General features: G+C 37.1%; 1 protein-coding gene across 4 annotated transcripts in view; it reads left to right on the top strand.

Annotated features, from left to right (window-relative positions):
• The window catches only part of CRACDL (CRACD like), a 66,919-nt gene that overhangs the window by 38,430 nt on the left and 4,477 nt on the right, over positions 1 to 24,012 (top strand). For 2 of the 4 annotated variants that reach the window (XM_081327137.1, XM_081327134.1), the window contains exons 5-10: positions 2,368 to 2,503; positions 3,409 to 3,570; positions 4,506 to 4,574; positions 5,749 to 5,976; positions 9,251 to 10,823; positions 19,997 to 20,181. In XM_081327137.1, coding sequence (XP_081183263.1) covers positions 2,368 to 2,503; positions 3,409 to 3,570; positions 4,506 to 4,574; positions 5,749 to 5,976; positions 9,251 to 10,823; positions 19,997 to 20,181 — 2,353 coding nt within the window. The remainder of the gene's footprint in view (positions 1 to 2,367; positions 2,504 to 3,408; positions 3,571 to 4,505; positions 4,575 to 5,748; positions 5,977 to 9,250; positions 10,824 to 19,996; positions 20,182 to 24,012) is intronic. The other 2 variants (XM_081327135.1, XM_081327136.1) reach the window with 2 other exon arrangements.

Genomic DNA, 24,012 nt, shown 5'->3' with positions numbered 1-24,012 from the left:
TCCTCCCAAAATTCTTCCCTTTTATGTCTCTAGAATGGAAGGTTTTCAATCAGTTAGTCTGCTGTTTGATTTCATGACTTTCTAAACATTTATGCTTCAGAGTCAAAACATCCGAAAGGTACTTTTTTAAGACATTCAGAGTCGAAACTGAAAAAATGCTGTGGGGCAGGTTCCATAAACAACTTCTCCTTGTAGTTGTGCAGTATCAGAAAAATGTATTTGAATTAAGTGGACTCCGACAGCATATTCACACCTGCTCTAACCTTTTCTGTGCTTCTTTAACTCCAACTCCAACTCTTGGATTTGTGTAACTATTTGTGATCCCAGGAAAAGATGCAGTTTCTTTAAGGAAGCACCAAAAGGTGAAAGGTGTGTACCCATGTCTTACGTCAAAGCACCTTTTCAATTTTGGATCTGAAGTGCAGCATAGGCCTATTGTGTGTATGTGTGTTATATAGTATTTTCATTACTATTTTAGAATATTTTCAAACTATGTGGTGATTTTCATTTGTTGTAAGCTATACTGGGAAAAGTAAACTTTATGAAGTCAAAAAAATAAGTAAATGTCCCAGAATGTCGTCTTATAAGGCTAATGAATGTTTTGCTCAATATTGCCATTAGAAGGTGCTATTGTACAAAATCATAATGATTTTATCTCCTATTAGTACTACTATTAAAATAACTTCAAAGCCAATGTACAGAAAGGCTAATGTAAAAATGTATCCTCATGCAGTATAAAAAGAGCTATGGAAATGATAGTTCAATAAATATGGAAAGTGTAATGTACTGGGCTTTGTCTTGCTTAGAAATATCACGTGGGGTTAATTGCTGGAAGGTTGCTCAAGCAGGGAAGCTGGCTAATGGCTCCCAGCTCCTCAGACAACCCGTCTCCAGTGCTGCCATTAGCTGCTTCTAGGGTGGCAATAGGTTGCTTTAAACCTATTGGCCGCCACCTAGAGGCCAGGGTATAAATTGCCGCATTTGCAGCCCTGTTCCTCAGTTCAGTTCCTGCAACCAAATAAACAATGATGTTTGCTGAACTCACTCGCCTTGTCTCGTCAATCAAGCAACGAACCCAGTATCTAACAGAAAGCATATTTAGGAAGGATAATATTACTTTGTTACTTTTACCGAATATATTTGTAGCAGATGCTAGGAAACCCTCATAGTTCTTATTTATCAGTTTCTCTTTTTGTGTTCTTTGCTATAGCACATTTATTTAATGAAGAAATATTTAATTTTAAGTCTTAATATTTGGAAGGATAATATAAGTTAACATCAACCGGCAAAGACATAAAAAATTATGAAACTTACCTTAAGTAACCTTGCAATAAATACAAGGAGCACCCTGCTTTTTGCCCCTAATTTTTTTCTTTCGAAAGGGCTTTGGGCTATTCTGATGCCTATGTATTATATTTGTAGGAAAATTATATTTTCTTTGTTAGGACAAAATTATCTCCTGTAACAAATATAGCAAGCCACAAAAGGACACTTATAGCATAATGATTATCTATATTAAAAACTGTTTTTAAACAACAACATTATCTAAGTAATCATAAAGTAGAGATTCTCAGAAACTGTGGGAGAGAATCATAAGTTTGTAACTAGTGTAGAATAATTGATGGTGATAAACTTTTATATAAAGTTTGATAAACAGGAATGCTCCTTTGGTTCTCATTAGAGTCTTGGTTGGTGTAGAAAGTAAGGAAGATGACCTTGATAGTGATATGCAAGAATTGTTAACTAGTTAAAAGGAGCTGAAGCATTTTTAAAATTCAGAATTAGTTAATATTCAGAAGCAATTCTGACAGACACCTTCCTAATTCATTAAACTAGGAGTAAATACAGAACAGATTTGTAAGATTTTGCTTTCATAGCCTATCTCAATAAAATTAATTTTGGCATTTGCATGGAGTTGATTTTTGGTCTAATCTACCTAGTGGGGCTGACAACTTCAGCTTGGAGCTGACTGGTCTAAGGTTACCTGAAGAATTGTTGACATGATTTGGAAATGTTCTCTAGAATCCTTTTCAGTTCTGCAAACATATTGGTCATCTCTTATGACTGAATCCCAAATTATTCATCAACCATATATTGGTTATATCCTTCTGACTAAATTATGGGTTATACTTTGTTCTACCTAGAGAATCTAGATCTCTGGTGGACCTGGTATTCAAAAATGATTTCTGTATCTAAAATTATGAAGATCAAAATACATCATATACTGTTATAGGACATCTTTCTTCAGCCATTCCTTCCTTCATTATATTCCTACTCAAATTTGCATTTTAAATAGACTTCATTACTTGAAAAGAAAGACCAGGTTTAAATATGTGTTGTTTTAATTAGGTTTCCATATTCTCCTAGGATGCACAGAACTATTATGGGAAACAGAGCTTTGTCACATGACAGCATTTTCATTTCTGAGACTCCACAAGAACCACCTACACCAGTTCGAGTATTTTCTCAGGAAAATGTTTCTGATCGAATTAGGACTTTGCAGGTAATTCTGTTGAAATAATTGATTTCCATTATTTCCAGATTTTTTCATTTCTGGTATGATTGCAGATTTGAATATGATTTTGGTATAGACAGTATGATATTCAACAGATGAATGAACAGAAATATTTCCAATAGGATTTATTTAAATGAATGAATGAACCTTTATTGTCAAAGTACAACCATGTATACATTGAGATTGGCTGAGCCTCCCTTTGTACCCCCACCCCCCAACTTACAGTGACACAAACCCTCCATCTTATTACACCATGTGAACTAATTGCACAACACACTGGCCTCGCAAGTCAATTATGCATAAAGTTTATAAAAATTATTTCCCGTTCAAAAGCCTAACAGCCCATGGATAAAATTAATGATGTGGAGAATTTAGTCATCTAAGGAACTTGAATATCAGGGTGATTATATGATGGTTATACTGTAGCACATGATCTACACTGAAAGCCAAAAGGTACCTTTTGGGCAGTGCAGTAAGGATGTGCTCATTCAGTGCATAGTTTTGGAACAAACATCCTGTCCTTCTTTGTTAGTAATTGAACAGAATATTATTGCTTGTTCATCTTCCTGCTACTAAACTCTCTTGTTCTAAGCCTTGGGTCTCAAGGGCAAGATCAACATTGTTTAGTTTATTATTTACAACATCATAATTTAGTAGTATGTAAGCATTGTATAAAATCACATTCTCCGTGTATATAGTCAAATAAGGTAAAGGGCAAGAGGCAGAATAAAATGACATCATCCACATGCATCTTTCTGCACGGCACAAAAAGAATGTGTACTTGTGATTTTAGGAACAGTAGGTGATTACATCATTTTTTTTCATCTACGAAAGCAAATCTGTTTTTTTAATAGTATAATAAATATATTAAAACTCAATATTTGGTATTGTAGATGAAACTCCAGCAAAACTGGAAGATGGGCCTCTCTTATCCGTTTGGAACTCCTTCCAAAAAACAAGAGGATGCTGGAATGAGTTCAGAAGATGATGGTTTACCCAGGAGTCCACCAGAAACATATTTGCTACAAGAAATTCTAAATCCCAATACATCAAAAGTAGGATAAATTGGGGAAAACATTTTATATTTATGGATTGTATTTGTCATCTGAATTCATATTGCACTTTGTAGTAATACTAAATGACAGAAGTTTATAATAAAAATATTCATTTTTTGGTATGTTATGGATAAGATCCTGTTTTACTAACAGAAAGATGTCTTGAAAAATGCATAAACACAAAAATAACTGTAAGAAATGGAATATCCTAGAATCATGTCAAATGATAGAGGGAATATTTATTGTAGTAGATTTCTTGGAGATCTATTTGATTCCTTCAGGACTGTGATACTATTCTGAAAGAACAGCTTCAAAAGTTTTTAAAAATGAAGTAGAAACAAAAAGACAGCTAATCTGAAAGCCTTTCCAACTTTCACTTAATCACAGCACAAACATGTCTTGACAACATCTTTTTTTTCCTGTAGTTTTTCTCATAATGTTACCTTTACTTCATTTCTAGTACATGAGTGAGATAGACATTACGTTTTTTGAGCTATACCAATGTTAAAGTAGTGCTTTCTCCCTTCTTTTGATATATTAACAGGAGAGGGATTGGTTCAAGACTGAGTGGAGAACACTTAATTCATCAGTCATAAAAATCCCTTACTCTGATATCTTTTTTTAAAGAAAGCTGCGTAAATACTAGAAAATATGGTCAGCTTTCTTCTAAAAACAGTTTCCACTGTCATATTTACATATTTCTCCTAATTTTTAGAGCTCTATAGAAATATTCTTGTTGCCTATGTGGTGTTTGTATAATATTGTGTTTATATAGCACAGCATGCTGGCTGGGCAATTCTGGGAGTTGAAGTTCACATAACTTAAAGTTGCCAAGTTTGAAAAAAATACTGGCATAGTAGAGACTATAGCTTTTGTTTATATTTCATTTCATATTGTCAACTGATACTGAAACTTTTCCTCATTCCATCCCACAGTTTTCAGACTCTCACAAGCATCATAGCTCTTTGAGTTTAGCTGGAACAGGCAGTGAAGAAGAAGAACAGGTAATTTAAATGTATCTACTGTATACTTCACAGCAATGCTGTAATATCTCATGGGATGCCTCAGAAAGGTTGCAGGGACAGGTTGCAATAGTTTTGTTAACAGTGATTAATGAAGCATATCATTAAAGGATATCATTAGCTGCATTACACCTATTGTCATCTATTTTTCTTTCAAACATGGCTAAGGAAGAAATGAGCTGGAAACAAATGCAGGCATATTTTATTTGCTAAGCTGGCAGTCACCCAAACAGAAAGAGTTTTTAAACTATTTCCCTCAGATTGTTTTTAAAAGTTAATTTTGTACAGGTCCAATGATTATCTCCAGGGTCTCTTGAGTAGCCCTATTATTCTTCTCTTATTGATTGGCCACATTCCCCCCTTAACAATTGAAATTGCAACTACTTGGCTGATGAAGGCTATTGACTATTCTCTTATGCACGCACACACACACACACACACATATATATTTCTCTGTGTATATTTTGGAACATTTCCTGGAAAAAGTCCATATCCCATAGAAATTAGAAAGTTGCTTATTGCATATTTGTGCAACCTGATTTCCCCAGGTGACCTTAGATCTTTCTTTGCAGCATAAACAGGGCAGACCTGTGACCTTCTACATATTGTTAACTACAATTCTCAGAAGCTGCAACTAACATAATTGAACACAGGGATTGCCGTTTGCATCATCTGTGGGACCATGGGCTTCCCCATATTATTCTATTTAAAAAGTATTCTGATTTAGGATTAAACATCTATCATAACCAAAATTTTTATGCCTGTCTTTCTAATGCAGTATTATAACTTTTACTTTTTAATGTACAATACGACTATTTGTTGTTTTGCTGTAGCAAAAATTGAAATGTAATAATCTGTGTCAGCAAATTGCAAAGTGCTTGCTATTCCCAAGTTAGGGGCCTGTTTTTTTTGTTTTTCCTTTTTTGTTATAGTTGTGACTCCCCCATAGTTTAAATAAATAAATAAAATAGGAAAATTAAATTCTACTTACAGAAAAATATAAACAGATATAAACAAACTATGGATAATTTGTTAATTCTAGTGATGATAAAATAAGTATGCAACATCATTTAGGAATTTCTTGGTTTTATTTTGTTTTCTTTTAAAATTCTTATTGATTTGCTTTGATGCTATTCCCCTTCTCCCTTTGCTTTAGGTCACAAAAAGTCCTTCAAGAGTCTGTTCTAGAGAAAGTCAGCTGTTCTCCCATCATCCAAAAGCTACAATTATAACTCAACAAACATTTGATAGCAGCTGTTTGCCTGCTGCTGATTTTGATATTCTTCCGGAATTATCCTCTTGCTTGGACAATTCTGCTGCTAAGCACAAGCTTTCAATAAAACCACGGAACCAGAGATCTAGTAAAATAAGAAGACTACCTTTGGTAATTGATGAGAGAGAGGGAGAGGGAGGGAGGGAGGGAGGGAGAGAGAGAGAGTGAGAGTGAGAGAGAGAGAGAGAGACAGAGAGAGAGAGAGAGAGAGAGAGAGAGAGAGAGAGAGAGAGAGAGAGAGAGAGACAGAGAGAGAGAGAGAGAGAGAGAGAGAGAGAGACAGACAGAGAGAGAGAGAGGAGCATTTGAAAGAGGAATATTTGAAAGAAGAAATATTTGTGAATTAATGCCCTGCAGTGCATTAATTTTTGTGCCCTGAGGCACTGCAGTGGCCCATTTTTGTGCCCCAAGGTGCAGCAATGGCCTGCTTTTGCACCCCACAGCCATGGCACTAGCACAAGTGAAGGGGTATGCCCTAACCCTAACCCACTACTGGGCCGTGGCCCACAGGTTGGTGACCTCTGCACTATGCTAATGCATTTTGTGATAAATGCCTTTCTAATGCTTTGCACAGTCCTATTGAATAGGTGCACCCTGAAATACAGGTAGTCCTCAACTTACAATCTCGTATTTAGTGACCATTCGAAGTTACAATGGTACTGAAAAAAATGATTTATGAACATTTTTCACACTTACCACCTTTGCATCATCTCCATGGTCACATAATCAAAATTTGGATGGTTGGCAACTGGCTCATACTTATGATAGTTGTAGTGTCATATGGTCAACTTTTGCAGCCTTCTGACAAAGTCATTGGGGAAGCCAGAATCACTTAACAATCATGTTACTAACTTAACAACTGCAATGATTTACTTAACAAGTGTGGTAAGGTAAAACAAGGCAAAATTCACAACTGTTTCACTTAGCAATATATATTTTGGGCTCAATTGTTGAAGACATAAGTTGAAGACTGCCTGTATTACTAGTGATGTGAGTATTTTCTGTCATATGGTGATTAAGTGAGTGGAAGGAAACACTTGAATAGAAATCCATTGAATAAAAGGATTTATACTCTTAGGACCCTAAAAAGTTGCTTTATACGGATTCATATTTCCTGTCCCTGTAAGCCTAATATTGTAGTTACAAGCTTGCTTCACACCTCATGCTAAGCTACAGCTTGAATAAACCACTGTAGTTGGGTGTACACAGCATGCTTATAATACCGTGTTTCCCCGAAAGTAAACCCTACTCAAAAAGTAAGCCGCAGCTGATTTTTTTGAGGGGTGGGCCTAATATAAGCCCCAAAAGTAAGTCCTAGTGCGGAGTGGGGTGAGTCAGCCCAGATCTTCCCTGTGGCTGCCGGAGCGCCCCCCCTGCTGCCAGCCTTCCAGGGCCCTTCACCAGTGGCTACCGGTCACCCCGCCTCTCTGTCCCACCATCTGCTTGCCTGCGGCTGCAACAAACCAAACCAGCAGCACGGGCAGCCACTTGGCAGCTGCACCGCTCCCAATGTGGCTGAGAAATGTCCCAGCAGCAGTAGGGCCTGCAGGCAGGGTGGGTGGAGGCTGGGGCTCGCAGAGGGTTTGATTCATTCAGGCTGCAGGCAAGCAGACAGTGGGATGGAGAGGGCAGGACCGGCAGTAGCCAGTTCTACCAGTGGCCACTGGCAAAGGGCCCTGGCAGGCTGGCAGTGTGTGTGTGGGGGGGTGCTCTGGAGGTCACAGGGAAGATCTGGGCCAACTCACCCAGCGCCAGGCTTGGCACCCTTTCTGCCGCACCCACTATGGCCATACCAGTACTGTACCTGGTCTGCCGCCGCATTGCTTCTCCATCCCATTAACAGGCCCCACCCCACTCCTGTGTGCTCGTGGCCTACTGGTGCTGGTACTAGCAAAAAGTAAGCCCTCCCTGAAAGTAAGACCTTCTGCTTATTTCAGAGCCCAATGGTCTTACTTTCGGGGAAAGACAGTAGTCCAAGACTATCTTACCATTATTTAAACAGAAAATGAAAATGTATAGATAGTAGGTAGATACAAGAATTATAAGGACATGTTTAGAAGTAACACTGAATTCTAATTTATGTGAAGACAAAAAGATATATTGTGGTATACTATTTAGCCCTCCACTGCAGTTCATTAAACCATACGTGTTTTCCTAGCATCATGTAGCAAGTGCAGAGGATGGCTGTATGATCATAGGAAAGGCATGAGCGCTTCAAGGAACTGCAGATAACTATTACATTTGCCTCATCATATATTTCAAAGATACGTTCTTGCCTTTAAATTCAAAATATTGCACACTTCCAATAAAAAATCTAGTGTAAAAAATAAAGTTAGCCACATTTGTAGGCTGAAATTATGCAGTTTTTTAAAAAGCACTATGAAGAATGAAGAAGTTTTGAAATAATCAGTTCTTACATAAAAACAATTCCATTGATTTGGTATTTAGTAGGACCATTCCATGCAAATCATACAAAGAATATGGAAGTAGCTTCTGAAGCAGCTACTGTACAAAGATGTGGTCGTGAGTCCTTGGTACTCTCTGAGCTTGCTCGGTTGCTTGTAGATATTTCATTACCCACCTAGGTAGTGCTAGAACACTCACTCTCACTGATGATGTTATCTAGTCATGTAATGAAACATTTGCAAGCAAACAACCAAGCTCAGAGATCACCAAGGACTCTCCAATTAAACCCTGAACTACAAATATTCTCTTATGTTTAAAGATGCAGCTGTTTTAAAGGTTCAGAGGTACTTCCAAATCTCCTTTTTTACAGTCCTACTATTTAGTTGTTAAAGATAGAAAGAGAGTAAGAGACTGACAGTATTTCTCTTCCATTTATTGTATAATGATTCCTAATTAGTAATGAAAAAATTATATATTCCAGGTAGATACAAGAAAAAAATGAATGTATAACTTTTTTAGAGATAACCAATGGAAAGTTGTTTCCTGGATAGTAGGATGGCTTTTCTGAATTATAACAATTTCCAAATGATGACTGTCTTAATCTTTGCAATCAGAACAACAAAATTTGTACATCTTAATGATTACTGAATTTATTAGCACACGAACTCATGGTTCATTTGAACAGTGAAATGAAATGGGAACTGGTTCAAAGGGAAATGTAATTGAAATCACAGGGAAATAGTGACCACTCTTATATATGTGCCTTGTGAATTTCATCACATGCACCACTACCTCTTGAAAATCTTTCACACTGTTGAAGTGAGTAAAATCACAAAATTCCACAATAAACTCTTTTAATTTAGGTTGCTAAAAGTTTTTATTGTCAATGATACTTCCATCTTAGGAGTAACTAATCTTTTTTTAAAAAAGTACTGCTGTGATGTAGAGAAAAGGTGCAAGCTCTTTTTGTTTCTTACAGAAGAAATTATCTGAATCTCAGAAAGACATGGTCTGCACTCTTGAGGAAGATGAAAATGTTGGGAAAGAAGTGCTGGTTGAAGAGTCCTACAAAGGTGTGACTTCCAGTCCACAGGAACTGATTGACAATATAGCTTTGTCCAATATGGTTTCCTCCGAGCTTCAATCTAATTTGAGTCACCCAGATGAAAAGACTTACACATCACACTCCACTTCTCTGATGGACTCACATTGCTATGAGAACTCTTCAGAGGGCAGTGAATCTGTCCAGGGATTAGTATACACTGTAAGGCAATCTTCAGCTTCTGACCCCAAAGAAAATATTGCTTCACAGTATGACAAAGACCACTGTGAAACTTTAGAGATATCTCCTAAGAATTTAAGTAATGTGCCCTTAAGTGTTTTAAACCAAGAAAATAAACAGATTTCTTGTATTCTATCCAAAAATGACATGAGACCTGCTAAAAATATCCCTGCCAAAAAATATGTGATTTCTGAATCAGATGTATCAGTTAAAAAATCATTGAAAGATGCTAAGGAACCTTTGGAAAGTGTTTCTAATAAGGAAGCTACACAGAGAACATCTTTATTGGCCAATTCTAACATTTCTTTATCCACAAATCCTTCCCAGCTTCCTAATTTACTCCATTCAGAGAACAGTAGTATTTCTCTGGCTTCATGCAGAAACTCTTCACTGGAAGAGAGGCCTTCTTTGAGTCAAGGCAAAATGAAAGCAACTCAAGAGAAACTGGAATCTAATGATGAAGACTCTCTCCCAGCTATATCTGATGGTATATTGGGTGGGAAAGCAGAGAAAGAAACCAATGACCTTTGTGGGTTGAGAAAGTTTTCAGTGTCATCAGCGCGGTGGAGATCTAGATCTAACAGCCTGGACACGAAGGATGCTTCAGAGCGTGAGAAGCCTCTTGCCATGCAGGTAAATTTTTCCACAAATTGTGAAAAGACAAAGAAGGATGTTGAGATGAATTCTTCACAAGAGAAAAAAAGATGCATTAATAAACAGAAATCTTCATTGGAGTCAGAATCTGATATTACTGGTAGAGCATTAGACTCAAAGACTTTTGCCTCACAGCCTTTGGATTCAAAACCAGTATTGAGCAACTCTTTTGGTAATCTTCTGCAGCTGTCAAGTCCAAGCCATTCAAGCTCTGAGGGGCAAAATCCCTTCCAAGTCAAACTTAGGTCCACATCTTTATTACTGAAATACAGAGACATTGGACAGGAATCAAAGGAACGTAAAGGAGATAATGCTGAACTTAATTTAGTAAAAGGGGAAGTGACTTTATCTTCACTGAAAGTTGAAAAAGGAGAAATCAGGAAGACAATGGATGAAAATGTTACTGATTTGTCCAATGAAAGTTTCAAAACTAAATTAAAATCCTCTGAACAGGGTAGCATAAAACCTCCACTGCCAAGAAAACCTGTTTTACAACACTCCAGTATTACTAGCCTTAACACAAGCACAGAAAAGCAGGAAAAGATAACCAAATATCCAGAATTTAAAACAGAAAGCAGAAATATGGAAAAGAAACAAAATCCCTCCGAAGTGCCTGGTAAGACTTTGACATATTTATATATTTGTGTGTATCTTATTCAGCAAACCATGGTTTAGTGCAATAAATGAAGTCACAGAGTCACTAGATTTTACGTAAATGATATTAAAGATAGAAAAGTCTCCCTTACTTTTTCCCTTATTCTGGGCATTTAGATCATATTTTCAAGATTTTTTTAAAAAAAGAAAACTATTAAAATCTGCTTTCCTGTATCCTGAAAGTTTGCTACTACTTATGTTCTTCTTGTTTTAACCCATCCTTGGGATTCTGCAGAATCTTTTCTGAGGATACTGATTTTAAGTAAATTAAATTATTGGAAGTACTGTTTTTCAGTACCGTATATCTCTTCATCATTTTGCACATTTTTAACTGTACATACTTCCTAATTTGGAAAATTCCTAGGAGACATTATTTCTTGTATAGGTTCCATGAGGATTTAACTGAAATTTGGGAAGCAGGTGGAAAAGGCATCAAAATTATGGACAAAGCTAAATATATACTGAGAGTGCACACATATTACTATGTTATAACCAAAGAGTTATACAGTACTCCATTATTTCTATTTCATCCTATTTGGGAATATGACTAATATTCTAGACAGTTCAACACACTATTTGTTTAGAATTGACCATGACTTATAACTGTAACTAGTTAGGAGGGAAACAAACCAACACTCATATTTTCAAATAACTGGAATTAAAATATAGATGGAACTGGCCAAGTTTGTTAGCCAAGTCTGCTACCTGGAAGCAAATGTATATTCATGGGTTTTACTCAAGGACACTTTTGGTAAAGTGTCCAGAAGTGCTTTGCGTATGTATGTCTTGGTGAAATATCTAGTTGCCTCAATTACAATATTCTGTTCCAGTAAAAAAGTTATAATAGGTATGTGGGGGTTTTTTGGTGGGAGGGGGAGCAAAAAGCAACATCACAATGATTTTTAATTGTATCTGGAGAAATTTAGGATAAAAAATAAGGAGTAAAACATCTGTTAAAAGAAGCACCAAGATAGCCATGTAAAATAAAAGGAAGAAGGAAAATGTTTTGAAATTGAGTCTTGGCCATCAAAATTTATTGCAGTGGCAGGATAATGAAAATAAGTAGGGGAAAAAACAAGGGATATTGTACACTTCATTGGCTGAGTAACAAAGTGGCATTTGGGGAAGATGTCAATGTGAGAAGAAGTTAAAAAAAAGTATTGCTTTGTTTGTTTCCTTGGCTATCTGTGGTATTCCCAGGAAACTTACTAATACTGAAGTTCAAAAGTGTCGGTACTTTCTGCCTTATTCCTTCCAAGTTGAACTTTTGTTTCCATAAAGTGTCACAGGAAAACATTTGTCTGCCCAGTTTTGATTTTGTGGTTATAATCAGATCATGGCATTTGAATATTTTTGTCAGGACCCACCCCAAACCACGTCTTAGGAAGACAAAACTCTTGGAGCCAATTCTAGTCCAAAAAGAAATCTTTACTATGTCATGCTTGGCTGTGGGAATGCAAGACAGGATCTAATATTGTTCTACAAATTGAAACCTTATAAAGAGTTCCCTGTTCAACCCCCCTTCCCTAACCCCATTTGGTCAGCCCCCCATCATTCACCTCGTGTCATCCCTTTCATGGCAAAAGGAACTTTGGATTTTATGGTTATTGCTCTTTTCCTTCAAAGGAGACACAAGCCAGATACCTCCTATCCTAGCCCCCCCTTTTGTTCCCCCAGTTCAAAAGGCTTCTCTGAATCTTTGAAATGCCTAAGGCAGGCTGAATCCACATTCGTTCCTTCCTCCTCGGGAGATGGCAGAATCCATGGGATAATTTTTTAAACATACATTTATGAATATGATATAAATGGATTCTGACAATTTTTTCTAAGGTTTTCATTTCTAACCAATTGAGTGGTAGTTGTGGTGTATTTTTGATTGATTTTGATTGGTATATTTTAGTTCATTATTAATGATCAATCCTAACAGGCAAGCCTATAGCTGTTTTCATTATTTTCGTCACTTTCATATTTTCCATTTTTCCACTATGGTCCTTGAGTTTTATAACTAGAGCTTGCAGAACATTTGCATTTTCACGTATTACAATAGTGTCATTAGTGCGGGTTATTGATGTTTCTTCCATTAGTTTTAAAACCATTTTCTTCCAATTCAACCTCCTGCAAAATATATTTAGGATATAGTTAAATAAATAAAGAAGAGAGTACACAGCCTTGCCTCACTTCTTTGTTGAACTGGAACCAATCTATTTCTCATATTCCATCTAAATTGTGGCTTTCTAGCTAGTGTATACGTTTTGCAAAAAAAACAATGAGATGTTCTGGGATTCCTATTTCTCTAAATGCATATCACAGTTTAATAAGATGTCTTGTGTTGGATATTTTTGGTTTGCAGTATTGTTGATTCTAGGGATCTTTGTCTTTCTAATCCCATCAACTCAAATCTTCCTGGGTCCAATCTTTCTGATAAGATTAATCACATCTGCATTTGTGCAGATTTTGTTTCTGTTTGGGGCAGAGACTTGGGGGGGGGGTTTCTGCCTTTAAGATCCTTTGGGGAAATATATTCTGCCTTTTTAATATTTCCAAAAGTATTTCTTTCTCTGGGGTGTATACTGTCTTCCCACAATATTTATCCTTAATAACTTTTCTTTGATTTCATTCCACAGTTTCTGTGGTTCCCTATCAGTAAGAATTAATATTTCATGGTTGCATGGTTGACTTCAAAAGAAAAGATAGGCAGAACAAATACAAAATCTACAGAGATATTAGTTTAATTAATTAAAAAAATATTAGACTGTGCGGAAATGGACAGACTTACTTTAAGGTTGAAAGAAAAAGAAGAAACAGAATATTTTCAAACTTGGGACCTATTTTATCAATGGTTAGAGAAAAGATTTAGGGATTAGGAATTTAATTTGTATTAGTTAATAAGATACTCAGACAACATGTTTTTGTTGAATAATCATTATTGAATTCTGTTAAAAAATAATAAAACTTTATAAAAAAGATATTAGTTTGTTAAGAGGTGTTTGGCAGAATTCTGATCAAAAGATTATGAGAGATTACAATGAATAAAGTTTGGGAAGTCAGAACAGTTTTATGTGAGGCAGCAGGTTGCAGATCAGATTTTTTTTATTATTTATTTCTTGGCAAGTCACTGAGCAATGTGAAATACTTGCCTGAATGTAGAAATGAATGTTGGTCCCTGAATGGGTTAAGAACAGTAAATGAGGGAATTAAAGCCATAGATGTACATTGACCAGGAAGTAAGGCATGTATAAAGCACTGTGGTTATTTAAAGTGTTTAAGTTTAGTTCCTTGTTTTTTAAAAATCAAATTCTATTTCTTGAGAAGAGATATAAATGTATTTCCACCATATGTGGTCTTAGCATCCTATCTAACTGATAGCTTTCACTTGCAGGCATTAATGTACACATTTAATTTATTTAGGGCAGGGGTGTCAAACTCAATTTCACTGAGGGCCGCATGAGCATTGCAGTTGCCCTTGGCGGGCCAGGTGGGCATGGCCTACTGGGTGGGCGTGGCCAGCTCTACATCATTCACATCAAAGGTGCCTGGGGGCCTTCCTTCCTAGAACAGAGTGGTAGGAAAATATTTGAGATGAGGGAGGGAGAAAAACAGGCAAGAAATGCTGCTGGGGAAGTGTCATCCTTCGTGAGGAATGAAGAAATGCATCATCGCCTGGAAGTGACCAGCACATAACTCTCGTCTACTTCACATATCCGGCTTGGTGGGCTCTGGTGGAGGGGATGCCATGAGCAGCATGAGAGTCGATGTTACCTGCACAATGCTGCCCAGCCCCCAGCCTGCCCGGTTTTGGCAGACAGCGGGGTGCTGTCCTCACAGTGCTGAGAGGCTGAGCCAGGTGGCTTGAATCTGAAGAGAAGCGCAACGCTGCCCAGGCCCTAGCCTGCCCAAAGTAGGCAGGGCCATGTGCTGGCCACTTCCAGGCGATGGTGCATTTCTTCATTCCTCACAAAGGGTGATACCTCCCCACCATGCACCCAGGGGGCAGTGCCGACGCAGCATGGGCCGGTCCCTCACTGTTTCCAGCTGGCCTTGTGGAGCTAAGACTGAATGCATTTCAGCATAGATGAACACCGTGAAATTGTACATTGGCTTCTGGCTGGCCTGGGCCGGGGGGCCGTTCCCTCACTGTTTCCAGGATGGCTTCATGGGCCACATGAAACCACTTCGCATCTGGCCCCCGGGCCTTGTGTTTGACATGTATGATTTAGGGAGTTGTTACATAGACTTTTAATATTGCAGTACAATTCCCAAAGCACTTTCCTCATTAAAAACAAAACAAAAACAAATAACAATAGGAAATATATACAAGTAGTCCTCTACTTATGACCACAACGGAGCCCAAAATTTCTGTTGCTAAGTGAGACAGTTGTTGAGTGAGTTTTGCCCCATTTTACGACTTTTCTTGCCACAATTGTTAAGTGAATCACTGCAGTTGCAAAGTTAGTAAAATGTTAAGTTAATCTGGATTCCCCATTCTTTGCTAGTCAGAAAGTTGCAAAAGGTGATCACATGACCTCGGAACACTGCAATTGTCATAAATATGAGTCAGTTGCCAAGTGTCTGAATTTTGATCATGTGATGGATGCTGCAACAGTTTAAGTGTGAAAAAGGTCATAAGACACTTTTTTCAGTGCCATTGTAACTCCAAATGGTCATTAAACAAACATTTGTGAGGACTATCTGTGCATGTATAAAAAAGAAAGAAATACATAAAATATTTTACAATAAGAAAGTTATTTTATTTAATACATATCCAATAAAGCTAACATTATGCCAGTATTCTCTGTCTTTGCCAGGATGCCTTTAAAGGTTAGTGGTTTTGAGCTTATTAGACTGACAAATGAAAGAAAAGCAAGAATTACATTATTACAGTATTATACTAGCAGACGTGGTGGCTCAGGGACGTGGTGGCTCAGTGGGTTAAGACGCTGAGCTTGTCGATCAGATGGTCGGCAGTTTGGCGGGTCGAATCCTGAGTGCCGCGTAACAGAGTGAGCACCTGTTACTCGTCCCAGCTTCTGCCAACCTAGCAGTTCGAAAGCACGTAAAAATGCAAGTAGAAAAATAGGGACCACTACGGTGGGAAGGTAACAGCGTTCCGTGCACCTTTGGCGTCTAGTCATGCCGGCCACATGACCATGGAGATGTCCTCGGACAAGCGCTGGCTCTTTGGCTTTGAAACGGAGATGAGCACCGGCCTCTAGAGTCGGAAACGACTAGCATGCATGTGCGGGGGAACCTTTACCTTTACCTTATACTAGCGGAGCAGCAGAGGTAGAGGACCTGGCTCACATCCTATTTGACTGTTGTCTGTATAAGAGGGTGAGAGACAGGTATCTTGGTCAATATACCAAACAAATGACCCATTGGGATCCCCATATCAAAATAACTTATCTTATGTCTGGTCAGAACTTGAAAATAACATTTAATGTAGCACAGTATTTAAACAAAATGATGCGGTTAAGATCTGCATATGTGGGACTGATTGGGGTAGATTGCAAGGGCGACTCCGAAATATAATGTTATCATATTTTATCTATATCTTAAATTATTGTACATTATTACAATTTCATTTTAGATTGTATTTTACTACTATTTCATCTTAAATTGTATTTTATTTTAATTCCATTTTAAATTGTATTTTATCAAATTCCATTTTGGATTGCTTTTATCAAGTTTTGGTGACGGTTTGTTGCTGGAACTTTGCACTTTGATATGGCCCAAGGGCTAATCAATAAAGTTGTTGTTCTACAGTATTATACTAAGAAATCAAAATAAGCAGATAACAAGCTTATCTTGAGGGAAGTCGTTGCCAGCTGTGATATCTGCTGCCATTTTGTCTCAGAATTTGAAGGTTATAAACAATCTTAGGTTCAAAATACAAATAATGACAAATGAAGGTGAAGCTGATTTTAAAAGCAAAGAGGAGAGAGATCAACTCATCCATGTTGCTGAGTTTTTAAATATAAAATCCTATTTCTTGGGAAGAGATGTAAATGTACTTCCACCATGTGTGGTCTTAGCCTCAGTGACAATGCAATGCAAATCAATACAATTTTGAAGGATGAGAATAAGATGTGCTGTTTAGATGCAGACAAGTTGACTTTCTATGTTACCTTGCTCGATTAGGCCAGAGGCCCATCTAATCTACTGTTTTGTCAAATGTCAGGGCAGTCATCAGATGCTCAGGCAATTGGTTCTTTGGATCCAGTGACAGTGAGCACACCAATGGTAGATTTTAAGCTTTATTATTAATTAAAGAAAACAAAATTTAAAGCATAATATAAAAAGCAGACAAAGCAAGGAAAAAAATACCCAAATCTCTTGGAAACTGTGGGAAGCTCCTTAACAATGACAGCAGAGATACCCAAGGATGATCCATAGAATTCAGTGCTAGGTTTTATGAAAAAACTCCCAACATAAAGGCTACCTGTAGTTAGTACTAGGGTTTTTATTAAAATCTGGCACCATGATTTCATGGACCTATGGTCACAAGCCTGCAAAACCTGACCTTGACCAGGTAGCACATAATGGAAACTGAAAGTCTGAGACTTTCGCAAATAAAAAAAGCTTTGCAGTTGTGTGAAGATTCCCCCCCAGGAAGCAAGAGTGAAAAACAAGCAGGTTAGCTCAGAATGAGTTCTAGCCTTGTCTTAATATGAAGGAGAAATCAAAACATGTAACTAAAGTTGAAATACAATCGTCTTCCACATTGGCACCAAATCTACTCCCTTCCTTGAAAAGCAGGAATGCTAAGTACAGCTCAATCAGTTCAGTCCTTTCCATACTATTTTTCTTTATGAAATTTGTTTCTAAGGCCCTAGTCTTAACTGATAAGTAAGTGATGATGAGGAGGAGGATGTTATCCATTAAATTGTATCTGACTCTTGGCGATTCTGTGGGCCAGGTTTCTCCATGTCTTCCAATCCTGCAGTACTTGATAAGTAAGTAGTTATCATAAACAGCAGATCAGATCACAAGTTACAAGTTTATGATGAATAGTCATAGATAGATAGTTTCTCCTCCTCTTTCTCCCAGATATGGGAGAAACCTCTCCACAAGTTGTGCAGCATTTCAGCCTCCAAAATGCTTCAGAGTTTGTGGGAGGCAAAACATAACACCTGCCTGCAATATTTTGAACTAGATGTGCTTTTCCCAGTATAGAGCAGCTATTCGCCACAACTTTCCAAAGTACAATTTGCAAGCAAAGACTATATTTATTAACATTTTGTGTTTAATTTGTGAGTTTAATCTGGTAGTTTAATACTTCATTTTTAATAAAAATAAACATTGGAATATACACTTAATGCTGAAAGCACAATAGTATTTAAGTTATAACAGATGATTGACTGGCATTCTGAAACAAAACCAATAGGTCTTTATTGTAAACACATCAAAAGAACTGAGTTGCTTTTGTTGAATAGTGAAACATCTGCTGGTTAAATGAAAGTTATACATCTAATATGACTGGTAGCTTCTTGCCCAACTGAGAAGAAATTAATAGAGAGGTACTACTTTTTCATTCTGATCTTGGATTGGAAAGTTTGTATGAAAGCCAGTTGTTGTTTTTTCTCAATCCCATCATCAGTAGATGTAGTTGATTGATTTGTGGTTTTATGGTAAGCCTGTATGACTTTCCAAACAAAGCACAAATTCCATAGAAGACAAAGAGAGAGCTTTTATTCTACAGATATTTCAAAAACAAGGTTGTGGTTCTTGCTCAGTTTGCATAATAATGGCTATTTGTTTTAGAAAAGCTTATTGGGTTTATATTGATAAAGGTTACAAAGCCAAGAAAATATTTTTATATACCTCTCATTTTTACTTTGTAATGCATTGCTTTCCTTGATATTTAAGAACATTAAAGGTAGAATGGATTCTGAAATATTTTGATTCCTAACAAATGCAAGTTTTATAGTATGTACCCACTTGATTCATTCACACACATGCAGCTGCCCAGAAATGTTTTGGAGTCAGGCCATTCCTAAATGTAATAAATACATCAATAAAAGATTAAGCTGCTTTTGTGTATTGAAAATCTGAGACAAATATACTTGTTTTTATTCTGGGCTCAATAAATGTTTTTGGTAAGTTGGTTGCATGGATAGTTTGTTGAAGACAAATCTAAAATTACATAAAATACAAATACTGTGTTCAAAATTGCCATTCTCCTCCTTCAACCATTTAGTCTGTGACTGACTCAAAAACATACAGCATGTTACAAGGTACCCCAGAATATGTAATTTCAGGATTATGGGATAATGGGATAAAAGAACAGTCCTTATTCCATAAATCATGGATCAAGAATTCCTGAGCTCTTATCTATTTATGGAAATTACCACAAGTCCCATCCAGTTGCTTTAACTCTAGTTTCTAGTATCAATGTGAATTATCTCCTTTACTATAGTCTGTATTAATTTATTAAAATCTCAATAACTGACCTGAAAGGAAGTCCAGATCAGAGGTGCAACTATACATAATGACATTTCCTGGAAGGGGTAAGTTATGAACTTCTGTTGTTCTTGCTTCTTTTACTTCTTCTGGCTCTGAATAACTGCGGCTGTAGAAGAACAGCAATTATTTTCACTATATCAGCAGTGTCTACTTTTACATTATAATGTTTGACATTATCAACATCATCATTGTCATCTCAGTATATATGACTGTCCATCTCAAGTTCATGACCCTGGGCAGCTAACAATAATTAAAATCATATAAAAATAAAAACAAACAACATATAATTTGCAACTAGGGAGAAAACATATTCACCCATAAGAAATCAATATGACTAGAGCATGGGTTCAGCTATGCCTTCAGATCCCCAGACACTGTGACAGAACCATGTCTTTAGGACCATGCAAAAGGACAACAGGGTCCGGATGCTCTAATTTTGGGGGGTGAGTATGTGAAATGATACACCTACATCAGCTCTGGATTTCTTAGCTTGGCATGTATGTGATGTTTGATGTATGTGAATATTTCTCTTTAGAAATACTGCTAGACATTTGTAAGGTTTACAAGACAAGGTTTGCTCTCTTTTTTTTTTTAACTTTGTGCCTTGGGAAGATGGTTCTAAAAGGCAAGGAGAACCCATTATAATAATCTTCCTAAATCTTATCTCAACAGAGACAAGTGTGTCTCCTCTTGTGACTGTTACAGATTATGGAAGAACAACTGAAATGCCAGCTTGGATTAGCATAGCAAAGCAAAAGCAAAGGATTGTTGAACAAGATCTTAGCAAAGAAGAGAAGCCAGAGGAACCGGATAAAGCAGATGCAGAAAAACAAATAAAAGAGAAGAAAACAATGGAAGTATGTAATTTACCATTGATTGATTGGTGTGTGTCATCTCACTGGCAGATCTTTCAGTTTTGTTGATCAGTCCTCTAAGCCTTGATACTCTTTAATCTAATCAGCTAAACCTGTTCTGCTTCAGAGAATTCAGCCAGTAATGACAGGTGTCTTATCATCTCCGTCATGAAACTGTGATTATATGTTATGTTATGAGGAAATTATGGGGAAATGGTGTATCAATTTATATTCCTTACAGCAGCGGCCCCCAACCTTTTGGGCACCAGGGACCAGTCCCATTGGGAGATGTTTTTCCACAGACTGGAGGGGGCATGGTGGACCAGGGTTGGGGACCCTTGCCTTACAGTTTGGTCAGGTTGGTTAGGAATTTGAATTTCCTTAAATAAGCCAAACTCTTTAGTTACCGGTATAATAGTTTAATATAACTCTTTAGTTATAATAGTTTAATATAAACCATTCCTGCATTTATTCCAGATAAATGCAGTATATCCCAGGTACATGCAGGAAAACAAACCTTTATGACATCATACAAAGCTGATGCTGAGTGAGAATCCTCCTTTTGATGGCCTGCTACTTTCTATTCCAGTTGAATATGTATTCCAACCTATCCCAAACCTTGAATTTTTCCAAATGTGTCTGCCTTATTGTGATTAGGGATAAGCCAGTCTGTCTTTCACTTGAGACACTTTTAGATATATTGCCACTCCTTCTGTATCAGTGTAGCTTTGTGAATATTAAAATGATCTTTATTAGATATTTTATTTCTTTCATTGTCTATGGAGATTCTCAGTCATCCATGTCATGGTTGTCCCAAAGGTGCTTGTTCAAGAGGCAACTGAACTTTCTTGTTTTTTCTTTGAACAAAACTTTCTTTGAAAAAAACTGAAGAAGCTTCTTGGATGAGAAGGGAAATGTCTTCAAAGAAAAAACAAGAAAATCCAGTTGCCTCTAGAAAAAGCACCTTTGGGACAACTTCTTTCATTCTGCAAGTGTGTATCTGTTGAACACTTAAATAAACATTCAAATTAGGCACCAATGTTAAGTTGGAATCTCAAGTGTGTCACTTCTGAATGTTGCTATTATAACCAAGACAGCATAAGCTGAACATTTTAGAATGAGTTGTTTATACTGATAATTGTCAGTATAAAATTGCTCAATTGTACATGCATATGTATGTCATATAGGGACGTGGTGGCTCAGTGGGTTAGGACGCTGAGCTTGTCGATCAGAAGATGAGCACCGGCCCCTAGAGTCGGAAACGACTAGCACGCATGTGCGGGGGAAACTTTACCTTTACCTTTTATGTATGTCATTGTGGAAAAAATGCCCACTTTAAATCAGGAATCAAAACCATGTAAATCACGCCACCTTTGCAGTCGGAATGTAAAATCTCATAATGTATAAGATATCCTCACTATGATCTGCCCTTTAAATTCCAAATTCCCACAAAGGCTCCAATTCCTTTATTAATACTAGCACTTTCTAACAAAAATAGTGTCCCTTTTTGTAGTGTTTCCTTGTATATCTCACCAAACTATTCTCATTTGGATGTGCAAAAAAGTAGCAAGAAATAGCAAGCCAAAGATATTAAAGCTGGAAGATAAAAAGAAATGGAATTATATCTAAAATTATGTTTCATACCACAATTCTTCGTATCCTTACATACTTTTTTACCTTTACAAACCATCCTTGCTTCTATGATCTTTATATAGAGTCAGTTTGGTCTAGTAGTTAAGGCATTAGACTAGAAAACAAGAGGCTGTGAGTTCAAGTCCCACCTTAGCCATGAAAGTCAGCTTGGGCCACTCACTCTCTCTGAGCCTTACTCACCTCCCAGGGTTGTTGTGGGGAAAATAGGAGGAGGAAGATATGTTGGATGTTTTCTGCCTTGAGTTATTTATAAAAATAATAAATATAAATATACTGATTTATTTTCTGCCTCTCTTTTGGGATCAACCCAACCATGATTTTATTGTTTTCCCATTGTTCTAAATCCATTTGCTTTTTCTTCAGATATTTTTGTAATTCAATCCTTGATCATTCTCTCTATATCAGGGATCCCCAACCCCAGTCAGTGGAATGGGACCGGTCCGCAGCATGCCAGCAACCGGTCCACGCAAACAAGCAAAGCCCCATCCATGGGTGCAGGCAGCACACAAAACCACACCCCCTCCAGTCCGTGGAAAAACCTCTCCCCAGAACCAGTCCCTGGTGCCCAAAAGGCTGGGGACCTCTGCTCTATATGATTAAAATACGTCTTTCATAATTAGTGACTCTAACTTCTATTCAGATTCATTAATCTTTCATTCATGATCCTCTTCTTGCTTTACCATACAGACAAAAGTATACTAAATTAGTGTTTTTTTTCTTTTTAGATGTCCAAAAATCTTAAAAAGTGTTAAAATAATAAACAGCATTGACAACCTTTTATAGTATGCACTGAAAGTATATTTACTCCCTCAAATGCTATTTTGCATCTATACTTTACAATTAACTCTTAGCAGGAACCTCTTTTAGTGCATGTATAAGTATGTGTATGTATGGGTGTATTTCATTTACATATAAACTATTCAACAATGACAAATAGGTTGAGAACTTTGTCCTCCCAAACTCTAAATAAATCATTTAAGTACACAAAGTACTTACATACTGTATTTGAAATGAACAACTTGTATCCTTTGCTACAAATTATACTCCTTAGGCTATTAAACACTGCATTTCATGACCACAATTTCTCCATCCTAGCATGAATAGTACAACTTCTTCTTTTTTTGCATTATTCTTCTATACTTGTTTAGTCTATACAATTTATGTGGCTGCCCATCTTGAGTAAAACCAAAACCAACAGCAATGCAAAATAATGATAAAATCTACATTACATCAATATACACAGTAAGGCACCAAGGTCCAAAATAAGTCTGTTTCCTCTTACAGATCAGTAACAAGAAGTTAGCCAACAGATTTACCTAAGAACCAATCTTCAAGGTTTGAGGGAAAAGCCAGATCTTTGCACTTTATATATAACACTAATAAGCTGAGAGCTCTCCAGATCTTTGCAAAGGGAGGGGATATTGTTCCCCAGGATAGATGCTACAAAACAGAAGACACATGTCCTGAGTTCTGCCAGGACTACTTAATATAAAGACCGAAAGCATCCTACCATGACAGATCTGATGAAGTGAACAGAAACAATTAGGGAAAAGCTGTCCCCCAAATAAAGTCCCCACAGGATTTTATAGAAGACAGCCGGCATCTTGAGGTTCATCAAGAGCCAGTGCAGTTCATAGAGTCCTAATAATACATGAGCATATCATGAGATGCCCAACACTATCTTTGCTGCCAAAGTAGCTGCATCTTTCAATTGCTCTTCAACAGCAGTCCCACATATGGAACAGGATGTCAGGCCCCAAGAATCAAGTTATCATATAACGATTCTTCTAAGCACATTTTTTTCACACCTATAGACAGAATCTTGCCAAGCTAAAGTGAACTACTCCCTACGTGAAACATATACTCTGGTAACTGTTAGGCACAAAAATAGCCACAAATTGAAATCCACTCTGTTTGAGTTACAAATAGAAAAGAAGTTTATTAGACTTCACAACAAAATCTAAAAAGTAACAGTTTGCAAAGCGTGGTGGATTCAGGAAGGCAAACAATGCAATGTAGCCAAGCACTGAACCACACCCCCAAATTCCAAAATCACATATTATTATACATCCTATGGCGATGCCCCATTCCCTCCCCCATGGCCCCATTGGCTTAGGCTTTGGAGGTTACAATCTATCAGAAGCACCTAAACAGAATACATTATCTCCGCCCCTGTTTGCT

This window comes from Vipera berus, assembly GCF_964194415.1.
Source record: "Vipera berus genome assembly, chromosome: 4".
NCBI classification, from domain to species: Eukaryota; Metazoa; Chordata; class Lepidosauria; order Squamata; family Viperidae; genus Vipera; species Vipera berus.
The sequence above is the reverse complement of the archived record's forward strand: the minus strand, read 5'-3'. Positions and strand labels throughout refer to the sequence as shown.